The 15,041-nt window shown below is 28.2% G+C and overlaps 2 protein-coding genes across 3 annotated transcripts; one reads left to right on the top strand and one right to left on the bottom strand.

Annotated features, from left to right (window-relative positions):
* Window positions 1-5,788: 5,788 nt before the first annotated feature.
* LOC132942927 (stomatin-like protein 2, mitochondrial) lies at window positions 5,789-9,007 on the bottom strand. Its single transcript, XM_061011643.1, has 9 exons — window positions 8,735-9,007; window positions 8,466-8,576; window positions 7,763-7,910; window positions 7,579-7,699; window positions 7,174-7,301; window positions 6,940-7,095; window positions 6,759-6,874; window positions 6,450-6,578; window positions 5,789-6,364 (listed from the first exon to the last, which is right to left on the bottom strand). The coding sequence occupies exons 1-9, from the start codon at window positions 8,780-8,782 to the stop codon at window positions 6,293-6,295; spliced, it is 1,029 nt and encodes a 342-aa protein (XP_060867626.1). The 5' UTR covers window positions 8,783-9,007; the 3' UTR covers window positions 5,789-6,292.
* Window positions 9,008-9,338: 331 nt separating this feature from the next.
* On the top strand, window positions 9,339-11,326 carry LOC132942928 (U1 small nuclear ribonucleoprotein C). Of its 2 annotated transcripts, XR_009664318.1 has the most exons (3): window positions 9,339-9,986; window positions 11,031-11,120; window positions 11,179-11,326. XR_009664318.1 is itself a non-coding variant. In XM_061011644.1 (2 exons), the coding sequence occupies exon 1, from the start codon at window positions 9,538-9,540 to the stop codon at window positions 9,976-9,978; it is 441 nt and encodes a 146-aa protein (XP_060867627.1). In that variant the 5' UTR covers window positions 9,339-9,537; the 3' UTR covers window positions 9,979-9,986; window positions 11,031-11,326. The 2 variants fall into 2 exon arrangements, 1 of the variants encoding a protein (XP_060867627.1); XM_061011644.1 differs by having other exon boundaries at window positions 11,031-11,326.
* The last annotated feature ends 3,715 nt before the right edge of the window (window positions 11,327-15,041 follow it).

Here is a 15,041-nt window from a genome sequence, read left to right as displayed (position 1 = left end):
TCAGCATAGAAGCAATTCTGACGTATTAAAACCACATCAAGCATAATATGAGTAAATGGTTATTAACCTAAACGAAGAATAGAAAACACAATCAACCCTACATAGATGGATATCTATAAAAAAAAATGTATTAGGTATGATGTATTTCAATAAACAGATATTATGTAATACCTAATACCTATACAATTTAAATTATAATTTTTCTATTTAACTCATACATTATTCTATATTTTACATGTTACATCAGCTATTTACATGTCATATTTATAACATATTATACAATTAATGTATTACTGATTTACTAAGCTGAAATCTCAATAAATATTTTTAATTTAATTACATTTTATTATGATCTTTTGCCTTATTGATTCATTTGAGTCGTTCGGTTAATGTACCTCAAATGGTCCAGTCCCAAATGAGTCCAATAAGAGGAAACTACTGTATTATAAAATTAACAAGCAGAATGTAGATATAGGTTCTTTACCACGGACTTTGCAGAGTCAAATCTATATAAAACTCAATCTCACACTCTCACAAATATCATCTTAATCTGTTGACCATTATTGTTCATTTATGGACATAGACATATTATAGTTGTATAAATAATATACATTTATCAGTAAATATTATGTATGTTATGTTATGCTATCTTATAATATTACAATTAATAATTATTAAAATTATCAATCACGAAGGTAATTAACGCGGCCCTCACGCCAGTGGCGTCATTTCAGTTTTCAATAGAGGGGGGCAAAGGTTTTGACCAGCCTGAATGGGTAAAAAAAAACAGCTCGCTTTGCTCACAACCACATATTATCTACTTACATTTTTTTATGATACCTTTTTTATTAACTAGGTAGAAGAATCATTTTTAAATATAAGGTGGCAGATATTTTATAAAAACAATTGTATACCTATATCAGTTAAAAGTCTACAAACTATTATATGGCAATATTTATATTGATAAACAAAAATATTAGTAATTTATTAGGATATCTTCTTTTTTTTTATTTTTGAAAATATATCAACTGCATTATCTATAAATCAATTTTACCTGATTCATCACTTATAGCCTATACTTTATTATTACTTTTATATAGGTATACGATATATTTTCAAATTAATATTATCTTAAATTATAATCTATTTTTTTTTATTGCTTACTTACCGGCTCAAGTTTTGTCTGTTTATTAAACATACCACTATACCAGGAATTATTTTCGATTCTTGAGCAGTTTGCGGTAATTTTATATTTTTAGCCACACCACCCATTTATTTTTTTTAAGACATTTAGCCCAAATTAAAAGATTAATGTAAACACGCGTCACGAAAAAAATTAATTTTAATTAATAAGGTAGAATAAGGTACTCAACTAAATTAACACAATACGTCATACTCGACTGTCGCAAGTTAACTGACGTCCGTGATTAATGATAATTAATAAGAGTGCCAATCGGTTGTTGTTTTTAGAATTTGTATTAATTTTAGATTTTAGAAATTAAACCATACGAGATTATGATACTAATTATTATTATTATTATTCATTTTCCTTCATAAAACACACTCACACAAACAAACATAAATACATACCCATACATAAGCAATGTGTACGTCCCCTCATACGTCTAAATATAAATATATTCCAACTATCAATTAGTTAAAATGTATCATTGTGACAATAATTTATTAGTACATGGTATAATATTTTCTGAAAATATTATAAAATAGGCATGTTTTTGCGCTAATAAAATATAATAATGGCAGTAAAACGGCCACAATTGGGTACATCGGGCTGCTTTAAAAATCAGACAGGGGAAAATGCCCACCTTGCCAACCCCCCCCCCCCCCCCCAAATGACGCTACTGGCCTCACCGATACCGGCGATACCTAGGTACCAAATTTATTTATGGAGACGCACGAGCACACGTCTCTCTCTCTCACACACACCTATGCGTATTAGGGCCTGTTTTACAATCATTGTTTAAAACTCGGTTATGCCTAACCCACTGATTTTACCGGCCGAATTCGGTGGTAACCTTAGTTTAACGATTGTAATACCTTAATGTTATATAATTTTCGTATAATTATTATTCTTTTACTATAATAGTATCGTATAAGTAATCGTTAAACTCTCCAAGCTGTGCACACTATTTTTCTAGTACACCTTTTGGCTTTTAGTGAAATTATAATTATTGTCAATACCGGGTGCTATTATCGTCGTATTATTTTTTATTAATATATTGTGTGACTGCGAATTACCAATTTTTATTATAATATATTGTGTGTGCGCTATTCGCCATAGCCCATAGGGTATTGTCATATTGTGTTTTATTTTCCGTGTCCTGTGCGTGTGAAATTATTACCATTTTTGTAGGACAGATCTATCCCTTGAGGGATCAACTGGCCAGACCTCGCTACACCATACCGTATAATGTATATCAAATGATGAGTAGATACTAGAATTTTAATTTTTTTCCTTGTTGCTGTAAATTATATTATTATTAATGTTTTTATATTTTAAGCCGAAATGGCCATAGTTATTTTTTATACGCTTTGTGCGTGAGTAATTCAGTAATAATGTACTGCACTCTTGAATAATACAGCAAAATGTTATTACCAGAACTCTTATTACCGTTTTTATTTTTTATAGTATTAAGCACACACATATACACATTACTCACCTATTCATAACGTAGTTAATTGGTATTTGCTTGACGATCTTGAACAAGTCAATTCCACATGCGACCCCTGAAAATATCATAGGGTCGCAAGAGTATCTTTTTGCGACTACAAAAAATCACGATTTCAGTTTTCAATATATTATTAAAGGATTTGTTTAACTGTGCACCTTTATAAATATTGTACACTTTATAATAAGCATTTATACATATGCGTAGCCCATGTGTGATTTGATATTATCGTTTCTATTTCATAGAGAAAAAAGAAAAATTCAAAATTTGGTTAATCTTTATATTATTATAATATTTTAGCCAGGTTTTTATGAAAATATCCCACTGTGCACCGCAACTCCGCATAACCATTCGAAACAGCAAAATATTTAGAAGAGCATATTCTAATTTTCTTTGGTCATACGTATATAGTATAATTTCCCAAATTTACAAATCATAGATTTTATTCAAACAATAAAAACACTTTTAGTTTTGTATTCTTGAACAGTATAACTAAAAAATAAAATTGTAATAAATAATTATTGTGCCCATATAACAATTATAATATGTTAAAAAATCTAGATACTTTCAGATTTACATAAACAACAAAAATATCGTTGCCATGTACATGCATGTTTGAAAAATCTACAATTCGTATCTGTGTCACATAGTTACCACTTGTCAATACTCATTTCTAGCGTTCATTACGAATAATTTTCATTCCTGCGTATTTCCGTATAATCTTCTCCGTTAATATAATATTATCAGATAAATATTATGTCGTATAGATATGTATTAATGTCTAACATGGCCGTGACGGGTACAAATCCCTCAGCCAAAGCGACAGAGATTGGGATCAACGCCAAATCTGAAAATTAACCTCAACAGCCGCGATATACGGAGACCGGAATTGTCGAAACATCATTCCAAGGGTTTGCTGGACGGCAGGCTCTGTGTATCTACGTCAAATATCTCTGTACGCCCAAATTTAGCTGGCGAGACACATGCAGAGATTAGGTGGCGATCAACGCCAAATCTAAAGTTTAACCCCACCAGTGATGTACGAAGACCGGAATCGTTGAGACATTGTGATTTCAAGGGTTTTCTGGACGGCAGGCTCTGTGTATCTACGTCGAATATCTCCGTGCGTTCAAATTTAACTGGCGAGACACCTGCAGAGATTGGGTGGCGATCAATGCCAAATCTAAAGGTTCTGCAGGTCACCAGCGATGTACGGAAACCGGAAAGTCCGAGACACAGACGTCCACGTACTTCATTTTGGCGCCAGACGAAGAAATTCGTCAGGCGGTTATTTTGTTGTTGTGGTACTATTGACATGATAGACCAGTAAATGTATATTATAAAGAAAACCATTTTTGTAAATTACTGTTGAAACTGAAAGCAAAAAATGTTTATATTTTCAAACAGCTATCAATTTCCTTTACAATAATATGTATGTATTGAATAGTTGGTAAAACTGCGTAAATTTAAGTATCACTCCTCAAAAGTTCAAAAACGACTAAAACACTTAAAATGTCAACATAAAATAGCAATTACGAAAAAAAAAATTAATTAAAATAAAAAAATGTTGGAAACTTGGAAATGATAAAATAAAAAATTGTAAATATTCAAAAAAATTTTTTCTGGGTACCGTAATATTAAAATTAAAAATAAATACAAATTTTTTCTCACAATTTACGAAATATTCTAAAATATGGTAAATGAGTTAAATATTCTCTAACCCATAAAATATTCTCAAATATGTAAAAAAAACTTTTTTCTATGCATTCAGAATTGAACAAATCATCCACATTTTTTACTTTCATAAGACTGCATAGACCCAGTAACGATATGTAAAAACATATAAATCCGGTCTTTGGTAATAACTGTGTAAAAAAAAATTCTATTTTTATCAATCAAATAATGTATATATTTTATATAAATAGCTGCAAGTCGCTACGTACGTATTCATACATTGCTTAAAGCACCCAGTGCCGATGCCATTTTGTCCTCAAAAACACACTCTGCGGGAATAACGATACCGCCTTGTAGAATCAACCAAATTTCATAATTTTTTTTAATTGCTAGAAGGAAATATTCTACAGCCCGCATAGATCTCTGTTTTTCAATATTATATTCTTAAACTTTATAATATGTCTAAAAAAATACAAGATAAAAATCATTTTTTTACAAATTTTTTAATACAATTATTTGAAATAAAATAGTAAATTAGAGATTGTGCGAGCTGTAGGAAGTTTTCTTCTTTCAGATAAAAAAATAGTCATCAAAATCCGACAATTCTACAAACCTTGAGTTATTCCCGTTGTCGTTTTTTCGATATAATACCCCTATCAACCCCCCCTAAATAGATATCGGATGGTAGATTAGTGGAAGTCTTAAAATTGAGGTGGCAACTAAAATATAAAATTTAATTTTCAAATTTTATAGAATTGTAGAAAATTTGAAAAACTGGCACCGGGACCAGGACAGCTAACGTATCAAGAATAAAATACCATGTTTGAACCAATATTTTAGTATTTCTATAATTCTACGCAATTTCAGGTTTTGATGACGACCTACAACATTGTATCTGTCATGGGGAAAACAATGAGTAAATAGAAAGGCACTCTACAGTCTACATAAAAAAGATAATCAACTACTTATAATGTTGACTGTTGAGACGAGATGCCCAGACAATTGTATTTTAAGTGGTAAATAAAAAAACCGCAAACTATTAGTCAGAAAACAAGCATACGTGAATGTAAAACCATTTGAACATCATTTAATAAACTTGGTAATTTTTAAATTTTGTATACATTACTAATACAAACAAAAAGTTTACTATTTATACTATTTGATTAATGAAACATATTGTTGAATAGAAAATATTATTTAATAGACACTGGATAATATACTGGATGTGGATATGACCACCTAATAGAATTTAAAAACTTATTATTTTATAATAATTATTAACCGAGCAATATATGATTCAATAAGTTATCTTGATAAAGCTTTATAATTTGGGTATGATATATATTTATATGTGGAAATTTTAATCTACTCATAACTACAGTAAACTTGAATTGCTTCAAAGAAGGCAGTTAATCAAAAAACACTTCTTACTTAATACCAATTTACTATATTGGTGGTATAACTATAGCCCATTCAATCAATAACAATAAATATATATATATTAAATAGCATATATAGGTAAATACTTATCAAATAATTATATTTTTGAACACTAAAAAAGATCCATAAGATAATATAAAAAAAAAAATCCCAAAAATGAAAGGTTTCAACAAGTTCTGTATTATAATACACGTAGGTAGAAGTTACACTGCAGTTTATTATTTCATTATTTCATCTAGATTCATAGATACCATGAAAATGAAACTGTAGCTCTTATGACCTTTTACAGTTTTTAAATTAATGAAATAAGATTTAAAAATATTTTTGTAAAAAACACATGTTTATAATATATAGTTAATGAGGTTTAATAATTAATAAAAACTTAAAAATAATGAGTTTTAGTAACCACCGTTTTAACCTCTCAATTTTCATATGATGAAATAAAATTATATTTTAATTTAACGTGCATTCAGTTCATTGACAATGGATTATTTGTCTTCCTCGCTCAATCTTCTCGACTGTTTAGATTTACTTGTCAGCGTTTTGTAAATGGACATGGCCTATATTATATAAAATAACACTTTGTTCTAATTAAACTATTTTTGACAATCATGTAATTATTCAAATATAGTAAACATAATTTACCTGTGTCACCATTGATGAAACATCTGAAGTGTTACTAGGGATAATAACTGTATTTGTAGATTTAGCTAATTTTCCAAAAGCTTCTACGTATGATTCAGCTACTTTAAGAGATGCAGCATTATAACCATCCTAAAATGAAAAAAAATTTTTTAGAATCTACAGAAAATAACAGCCTACTGTTTAATGATTTTTAGATAGTAATTTTTTTTTTCATCTTAATTAGTATTGATTGTAAATATTATTTTACTCATAATATGTAATTTATTATTAAAGTGTTTAAAAAAAAGATTAGGAGTACTTAAACTTAACTGTTTGTTTAAGAGCATCAGCTATCAATCGTATTCCTTTGGCTTTCGCTTCAGCTACTGCTAATAAAGCATTGGCTTCTCCCTGCGCTCTATTAATTTGCTCTTGTTGGTCAGCCTCTACAGTTAATGTTTTAAAAAAAAATTTAATACCCTCTAAGAACCTACAAATTTCAATAAGTTACCTGAAGCTAAAATTGTTGATTGTCTTTTTCCCTCAGCTACATTTATGTCAGCTTCACGAATACCTTCAGAATCTAGAATAGCTGCACGTTTTTTCCTCTCAGCTTCCACTTGCATCTGCATAGCTTCTTGTACTCTATTAGGAAGCTTTATATCACCTAAATTAAATAAAAACAATAATTTACATATAATTATAAAAAAATAAAAATAAATAAGATTGAGAACAAAAATCTTACGAATTTCATAACGGAAACATACTAGTCCCCATGATGCACTTGCTTTATTAAGGCTTTCAACAATTGCAAAGTTTAAATTTTCTCGTTCTCGAAAAACTTTGTCTAAAGATATTTTTCCTAATTCTGACCTATTACATAAAAATATTAGCTTTAATAAATAATAGTGTAAAATTTAAAAATAACAATAAAAAACATTTAAATAGACTTGTGCTGGTATATTACATTTTAAACATGGTCAAATAACCAAATATTTTAGTTTGTTTTCTATTTTTTACTACAAACACATTTTATTTGAAAAAAACTGTTACGGGTTGTTATCTTACGATAAACTAGATCAAGTCTAATATAATTTTCATTAATATGATATAATAAACTGATTCAATTGAGATTTATCAATTTTGTTACCTCATTGTGGTTTGAGCCAATTGAGTAATTGCAAACTCTGGATCTTCAACTCCATAACTTGCTAAATAAGGATCATTGACTCTTAAATATAATACACCATCAATATTAAGTGTTACATTATCTGAAATATAAAATATAAAATAAATATTTTTAAATAAATTATAAGATTAAACTTTATTCTGACCTAAAGTTACAGCAGTTTGTTTGGGAATATCAATGGCTAATTCCTTTAAACTCTGAACATAACCAATGCGATCTAAGAAAGGTATCAAAAAGTTTAAACCTGGCTCTAAAATTCGATTAAATTTACCCATTCTTTCAACAATCCATGCCTATAACAAAGTATTATATTATTATATTAAATATTACACAAAAAAGTTTGAGAATAAAATTATAAAGGGGTACCTACCTACTTGATACTTTAAAATATACATACTTATAAAATATATCTAATTAGTATAAGTTACAGTTGCTACTTGTTCCGGAAAATAAATTATCATTGGTTTTAAACTATTAAAATGTTCTTACAAGATCCTAATTTGTTGGTTTAAGAACATATGTGTTCAAATATAGTTCAACCGTTCAGAATATTATAACTAATTATATGTATGCTAAATTCATCTTAGTATTAATGTCAGGTAGGTTTTTACCTAAGTCGTTTATAAAATAGATTTGATAAAAAATAGAAGAGCAGAACCCAGACCAATTACTAGAAAACAATTATTCTCGATACTTCATAAACACAATTTTATTTTTATATTCTTAGTTTTCCTTGATGAAAATATTAAATATTATGGTAACCTTACTATGAATAGGTTAATAAAAAAAAATGATAGTTGTATATTTATGGATGTTAAAACTATTATTATATTAATATGTAGTCTAGCCTCTTGTTGTGGAACAAATAGAATTCCAGTGTTGAATGGATTACTACTTTTAAACCTCGCCAATGCAATTGATGACAGGATAGATGGTTCTCTCGATAAGAGTCTTTGATGCTGTAAATAAAAACAAAATCATGAAGTAGGTAGTCGTAAGTTATATCAATAATCAATATAATATACAAAAACTAAATATTTTATGGTTAAATTACAATTGAAATTGTTTGAATAAACGTAAAAATGATAAGATATCATATTGTACTACCAAATATTACCTTTGCAATAGTTGTGAAACGCATCGGATTTAGTTTACAAACGAACATGATTTCAGGTTATTTGAAAATAATTGCAGTCAATAGTCAAGATAAATATTATTAAATAATGAGTGTTGACTGTTGATTGAAATAATTATTAATAACGTGTGAAACTGTGAAATGAAACCGAATTTGTATTTAGTAAATACTAAATACTAAATAGTAAATAGTTATTAGTTACACTATTTTTCAAAGTTATCTTGTAGAATGCCCGAATAGAATGGGGAAACAAAATAATAATTATTGATAAAAATAAATTAAAAAGCCGCATTATCTGTGTTATGTTATCGGTTTGGTCAGTGTTAGTAACATAGAGTACCTATCAAAATCATAATTTAAGATCATAATAATATTACTACCTATTTTAATCACGACATCGAACATTTATCAACACATTAAAAACATACTTATAAAATAATATATTATTTTTAATATTGTATATCTATTACAGAATAATTTAATATCAGTAGTCAATAAATTAAAAAAACGTATGGTCTTATTATTCTGACTCGGTTCACGTTGTTCCGCCAGTTGGCCATAGTGGAAAACGTGATAGTTATCATCGGCGACGCGGTCCACACTCCACGGATAAAAGCGATAAACAAAAATACGTAATATTGACATATTATTGTTCTTTTTTGTTTTCAATTGCTTATTAGTTCTGTTTACTATAAAATCGTACGGTCGTATATAGTAACGATTAACGAAAACAACCGCAATAGCATTGTTCTGTTTTTGTTAGTGGCGTACCGCACCGCACAGCCATGCCGAAATACTATTGTGATTATTGCGATACGTACCTGACGCACGATTCGCCGTCGGTGAGGAAGACTCACTGCCAGGGCCGCAAGCACAAGGATAACGTCAAATTTTACTATCAGAAGTGGATGGAGGAACAGGCACAGAACCTGATTGATGCCACAACGGCTGCATACAAAGCTGGCAAGATCGGCATGAAGGGAGTGTGTATACCGCCACCAAACATGGGCCAATCGGCACCACAAATGTCTATGCCACCAGGTTCGATCATGCCGCCAGGACAGATGCCCATGGGCGCACCGCCAATGATGTCCATGCCGCCAATGATGCGACCACCTATGGGACAGATGCCGATGGGTGCACCGCCACCAATGATGCCCCCGATGCCACCCAATATGAGACCGCCTATGATGAGCAATCCACCTCCTAATGTCCAAGCTCAATAATTAAATAAGTAAGCGTTGGTTCATTCTCAACAAAACCGATACTAAATCTTATGAATTATATACCAAACTGTTCTTATATATATATATATGTCATGAATAAAATATTGTATTACACACCTAGTATAAATAATACAAATGTCTGGTGTTGTTATTATTTAGCAATTATTTCTAATACCTTAAATCAATTCTTTCAGTGTTTAGTTTTCCCTTATCATAAATATTATAATTTTAAACTTATGTTATATCTACCTATAAATAAATATTATTTTAAAAACAAATCTCACACTTTACTAATTATTGTGCGCTTCAAAACAAAGAATGTGCATTATAATTTAGAATGAGTAAAATATATTAAAATATGGAAAGATCTAAAGATTATAAAGAAAAATATTTATAAGGACTCATTTTAAATTGTTCTCTAATATCTTTTCAATGAAGAACTTATTCATTTAGGTCAACATATACTTAATTAAATATTATTGAATACTTACCAAAAAATAGATTTCCATATTTATAAATATAAATACTATGAATCTGTTTAATTGGGACACAAAGAGTGCGGTGGTCCATTTGTCCCCATTATCCGACTGTCCCTATAAACCAAATACATTTGCTAATTCGTTCCGATTAAACAGTTGTCCTCTTTATGCGGTGCCCCAATTAAACAAATTCTACCGTTCCTATATGACCTAATCAGATTTAAAATATGAGTCTTAAAAAAAAAAATCAAAAAGTCCTACGAAAGGTTTTGGTCTAATTATATATTTTTTATCATTAAAATGTAATATGTAATATGTAATAATATGTACAATTAGTAATTTTGACCACATGTAAACTGTAAATAAATTACTGGAATAATAGAATTGGGAAAGAACTCAGTTGTGTTGTAGATTAATATTCAATTTAGTTTTCAGTAGTAGATCTCTAGGCTTGATCTGTTTAAGATGTCTTTGTGGGTATACTCATCATGCATGAGGTTAGTCAATTAATAAGTAGGTAGGTCACAATCAATAATTCAAATTAATGGCAATGAACAATTTATTTTATTTCAGGTACCCAAACTTGTTGGTTCGCATAACAAGACTATCATTATATTTTAAATAATGTATATTTTCATCAATACCTACATAATAAAATGTTAAGTAGGTATTCAATATTAATTAAGAACTGTATTCATACTAAAATATGTATTATGTGTAGATTATAGACTACAATAGTAGTCAAGTAGACATCTTCAACTTGGATGTTCCTGGTTTGATTATCACCTATCTATATGACTGTTTGAGTAAAATATTATTTCTTAATGTACATTTGTTTTAGTACCAATTATATTAAATTTTTTATAATGTTTCGTATTAATTATAAATTATTTGTAATTGCAATACTGGTACCTACATGGCTATATTAGTTTTTAGTATTTTATAATTTTAAAAAAAAATGTTAAATTCACTTTTTACTATTTTGTTGCATTTTCTTGATCTAACTATCTCAAAATTAACAAAAAGTATTTAAATTAAATGGAACCACCAAAAATAATTATGTAAATCTCAGAGGTGCTTAGCACCCTGCATTTTAATGCTTGTACCCTGAATCTCATGATAATCTTAAATAATAATTAAAAACCTTGAACACATGCTACTATCATGGGTCAAAATAAACTATCGGACATATCAATTATCCATATAGAAAGAGATATAGATGTCCTTATTTCTTAGTAAGTGTTCACTGTAATTTCATATTTCTAGTATTATTACAGTAAAACTTCCATATTATGACGAATTTCCAATTAACAAAATGTTTAACTAAATATTTTTGAGAACCAAATGTAATATGTATTTTGTTTTATTTTACTAAATTTTCTATACCTGATACAAAATTTTTTTTTGCCCTTAAGACCATGATGACTACCTATATTATATATTATATTATAAATATTATTATATATTATATTATAACTTAAAAACACATAAATTGATTTGCATAAATTTTAATGATTATGGCTGTGCATTTAATGCAGTGATAAACCTAAGAATTATGCATTTTAAATCTCAATAAATTCAGTTTCAAATGCACTATAGGTACATATTTCCTGAAAAATTAATTCAAAATATAAAACGTACCTATACGTCAAGCTTTATTAAGAAAAAAAAAAAACTATATTTTTAACAATTAACAAAAATGTATGAATTTTGAAACGCCAATAACCTCGGTAGTTGAGGCGTATTTATAAATGAAAAAAAAAAAAAAACATTGTATGACAAAAATTAAAAAGGTGGATAAGTGGATGTCGCTCTGCTGTACAGTAGGTTACAAGTGGGTCACTGTAATGGATGGTGTTAAATTTGAATTCAATGATATAATATCATTGTATAAGAAAAACGATTCTGAGCGAAAACGGTCAGTCAGCCTATGATATTACCAAGTATATTTGATGATATTATTGTGAATAAAGTAATTTATAAATAACCTATTTACGTGGAGCCTTGTTTTCAATTTTCAATCCTTAGCTATAAAAGTTGAACATTTTATAAATTTTTAACTACAAAATAATTATTAAATTATAAATTTGATAAATTCTGTCCAAATTTGATCTTTAAATGCTTATAAAAAAAAACTGTGCCTATGTATTTTCAATATTTTTCAACTGCTATTGTAAAAATATATCAGGAGTCTTGTATTAAATTTTTACACTTTTTGGCCCAACAGATAAAACTTTATTGATATTTATAGAAAAAAAAACTAAAAAAATTGAAAACTGAAAATGCCCGTAAACAGCTCAAAAAGTGTCAAAATATTTTCAAAATTGTATGGTGTATAGGAAATGCTAATATAAACATTCAGTGAAATTTTCATGTATCTACAGTTATTCGTTTTTGAATTACAAGAAAATAAGGAAATCGGTACATGAGAAATCGAGTGAATATCTAATGTTGTAAAAATATGAATTTAAAACGCTCATAAAAATTTAATTTGACTTTCTTGTAGAAATTTTTTTTTTGATAAAGTTAGACAAACTTATGAGGAATCTTGTATTAGATTTTAAAATCTTAGATTTAAAAAGAAAATTTTTTATGAATTTCTAACTCAAAATAATTTGCAAATTTTCGTGATTTTTCCGTATTTTTTCAAGATTTGAACTTTAAACGTGTATAAAAAAAAAACTGTGACTAAGGATTTTTAATTTTTTTCATCTGCCTTTGAAACAATAACCTAGGAGCCTTCTATTAAATTTTCAAGCTTTTTTACCCAACAAATAAAATTTTATTGATATTTATAGAAAAAAAATTTAAAAAAACTGAAAACTGACAATGTCCGTAAACAGTTCAAAAAAAGTCAAATTATTTTCAAAATTGTATTGTGTATAGAAAATGCAAATATAAACAACCAGTGAAAATTTCATGCATCTACGGTCATTTGTTTTAGAGTTACACCAATAACCAAAATCGATTTTGTTAAAAATCGATTTTGCGTAAAAATTCCCGTTTTTCCTTAATTTTTCTTTTGTTTTTCACATCGCTTTTGAAAACTACTGGGAAATTAAAATTTTGACCTCCCCAATGCACCAACGATATTCACTTTCCCATCGAACAAGATACTGAAGTCGAAAATCGAAGCATTATTTCGACTACTTATCGTGTACACAGACACAAAAATAAAAAAAAAAAAAAAAAAAAAATAAAAAAAAAAATAAAAAAAAAAACACACATCATTGTAAAATCAATACATTCATCGTTTCACTCAGAATCTAAAAATAATTCATGAAATATGAATAAAAAGTTTTTAATAAATGGGATTTGGAAAAATATCAAAAAAGGTAATACAGAATGAAAAATTGACCAATAAATGGTAAAAAAAAGAACTAAAATTCTAAAAAGATTTAAAATTGATTTTGCTTGTTACCTACAATTCTAACCTATATAATAAGTTATTTCTTACATAGGCTAAAAATAATGCATTTTCCTACAAATTCACAGCCCTTTACAATATTGATTTAAATCTTTAATTCATTCCACAATAACATCATTATTATTTTCTGTTAACCGTATCATTATTATATAAATAATACCTTGTAATAACATGTTCAAGAGAAAATGGTGCCGAGATTTGATAACTTAAGTTAAAACTTATAAATGTAAGAGGTGTCGCAAATGTGTGATTTCCCTCCTCATGTGAATAGTCATTGTCAACTGTTGTAAATTAATAATTTTACTTATCGTACATACTGTATAGATCGTAATTAATCAAATAAAATCAATTCTAAAAAAAAAAAATCTTTAGTTAGATATATCCTATGTAACGGATATAAGGAGGAGTATAAATATACTTAGAGTGTGAAGAGCAATACTCCTCAGTCCTCACGTCACGGCTTTGCTTCCTCAAAAATGTGTTGGTTGCTTAAGCCCCCCGCCCCCGTATATTTTTGAGTGTTTTAACCTCTGCGTTTAAGCCTATAATATTTTAATAGGTTATAATTTACTTTCGTAGGTACTGTCAAAACTCACATGGGGACAATAAATTGATTCCCGACTATAATAAATAGTACCTATACTGATTATACCTGTTACAAGATTTGTTTAGGTTAGGATAATATTATCACTTAGTATAAGTCAATAAATATAGAAAATATGGTATCGGTGCATGTATGTTTATAAAAGAGGGGAGGGGTCTTGAGTTAAGACACTCTAAGGGTTTAAGTGGTTCAACGAAGATCACAAAAATTAAATTTGATAATACAAATAAAGCAATACCAAGTGGCTCAGTTAAACATTTTAATACATTTTATAAATACATAATTATTTTGAATAGATTATTCAAATACAAAATGGTGAACTAAAAATGTTGAAAAAATAAAAATATGTTACTGAAAAAAATAAGCGGAAAGTGGCTATTATAAACATTTTATAAGTAGGTAAATTATATTTAAATACGTACAGGTTAAAATACAAAAACAAAAAGTTTTGGAAAATTCAGAAAAATGTTAGGCGTTGCAGAAAAAAGCGCTGCAAAGTAGGTATTATAAACATAGGTAAGTACATGGTTTTTAAATACGAATACGTGTAGGG

The sequence above is a fragment of the Metopolophium dirhodum genome, chromosome 4 (assembly GCF_019925205.1).
Source record: "Metopolophium dirhodum isolate CAU chromosome 4, ASM1992520v1, whole genome shotgun sequence".
Classification (NCBI taxonomy): Eukaryota; Metazoa; Arthropoda; class Insecta; order Hemiptera; family Aphididae; genus Metopolophium; species Metopolophium dirhodum.
The sequence above is the reverse complement of the archived record's forward strand: the minus strand, read 5'-3'. Positions and strand labels throughout refer to the sequence as shown.

Coding starts and splice junctions, on each gene's coding strand:
- LOC132942928 (XM_061011644.1), top strand. CDS start 9,538: ATGCCGAAATACTATTGTGATTATTGCGATACGTACCTGACGCACGAT.
- LOC132942927 (XM_061011643.1), bottom strand. CDS start 8,782: ATGTTCGTTTGTAAACTAAATCCGATGCGTTTCACAACTATTGCAAAG. Junction 7,911..8,465: donor TATTTGTTCCACAACAAGAG/GCTAGACTACAT, acceptor ACTTTGTTATAG/GCATGGATTGTTGAAAGAAT. Junction 7,096..7,173: donor ATGTTTCCGTTATGAAATTC/GTAAGATTTTTG, acceptor TATTTAATTTAG/GTGATATAAAGCTTCCTAAT.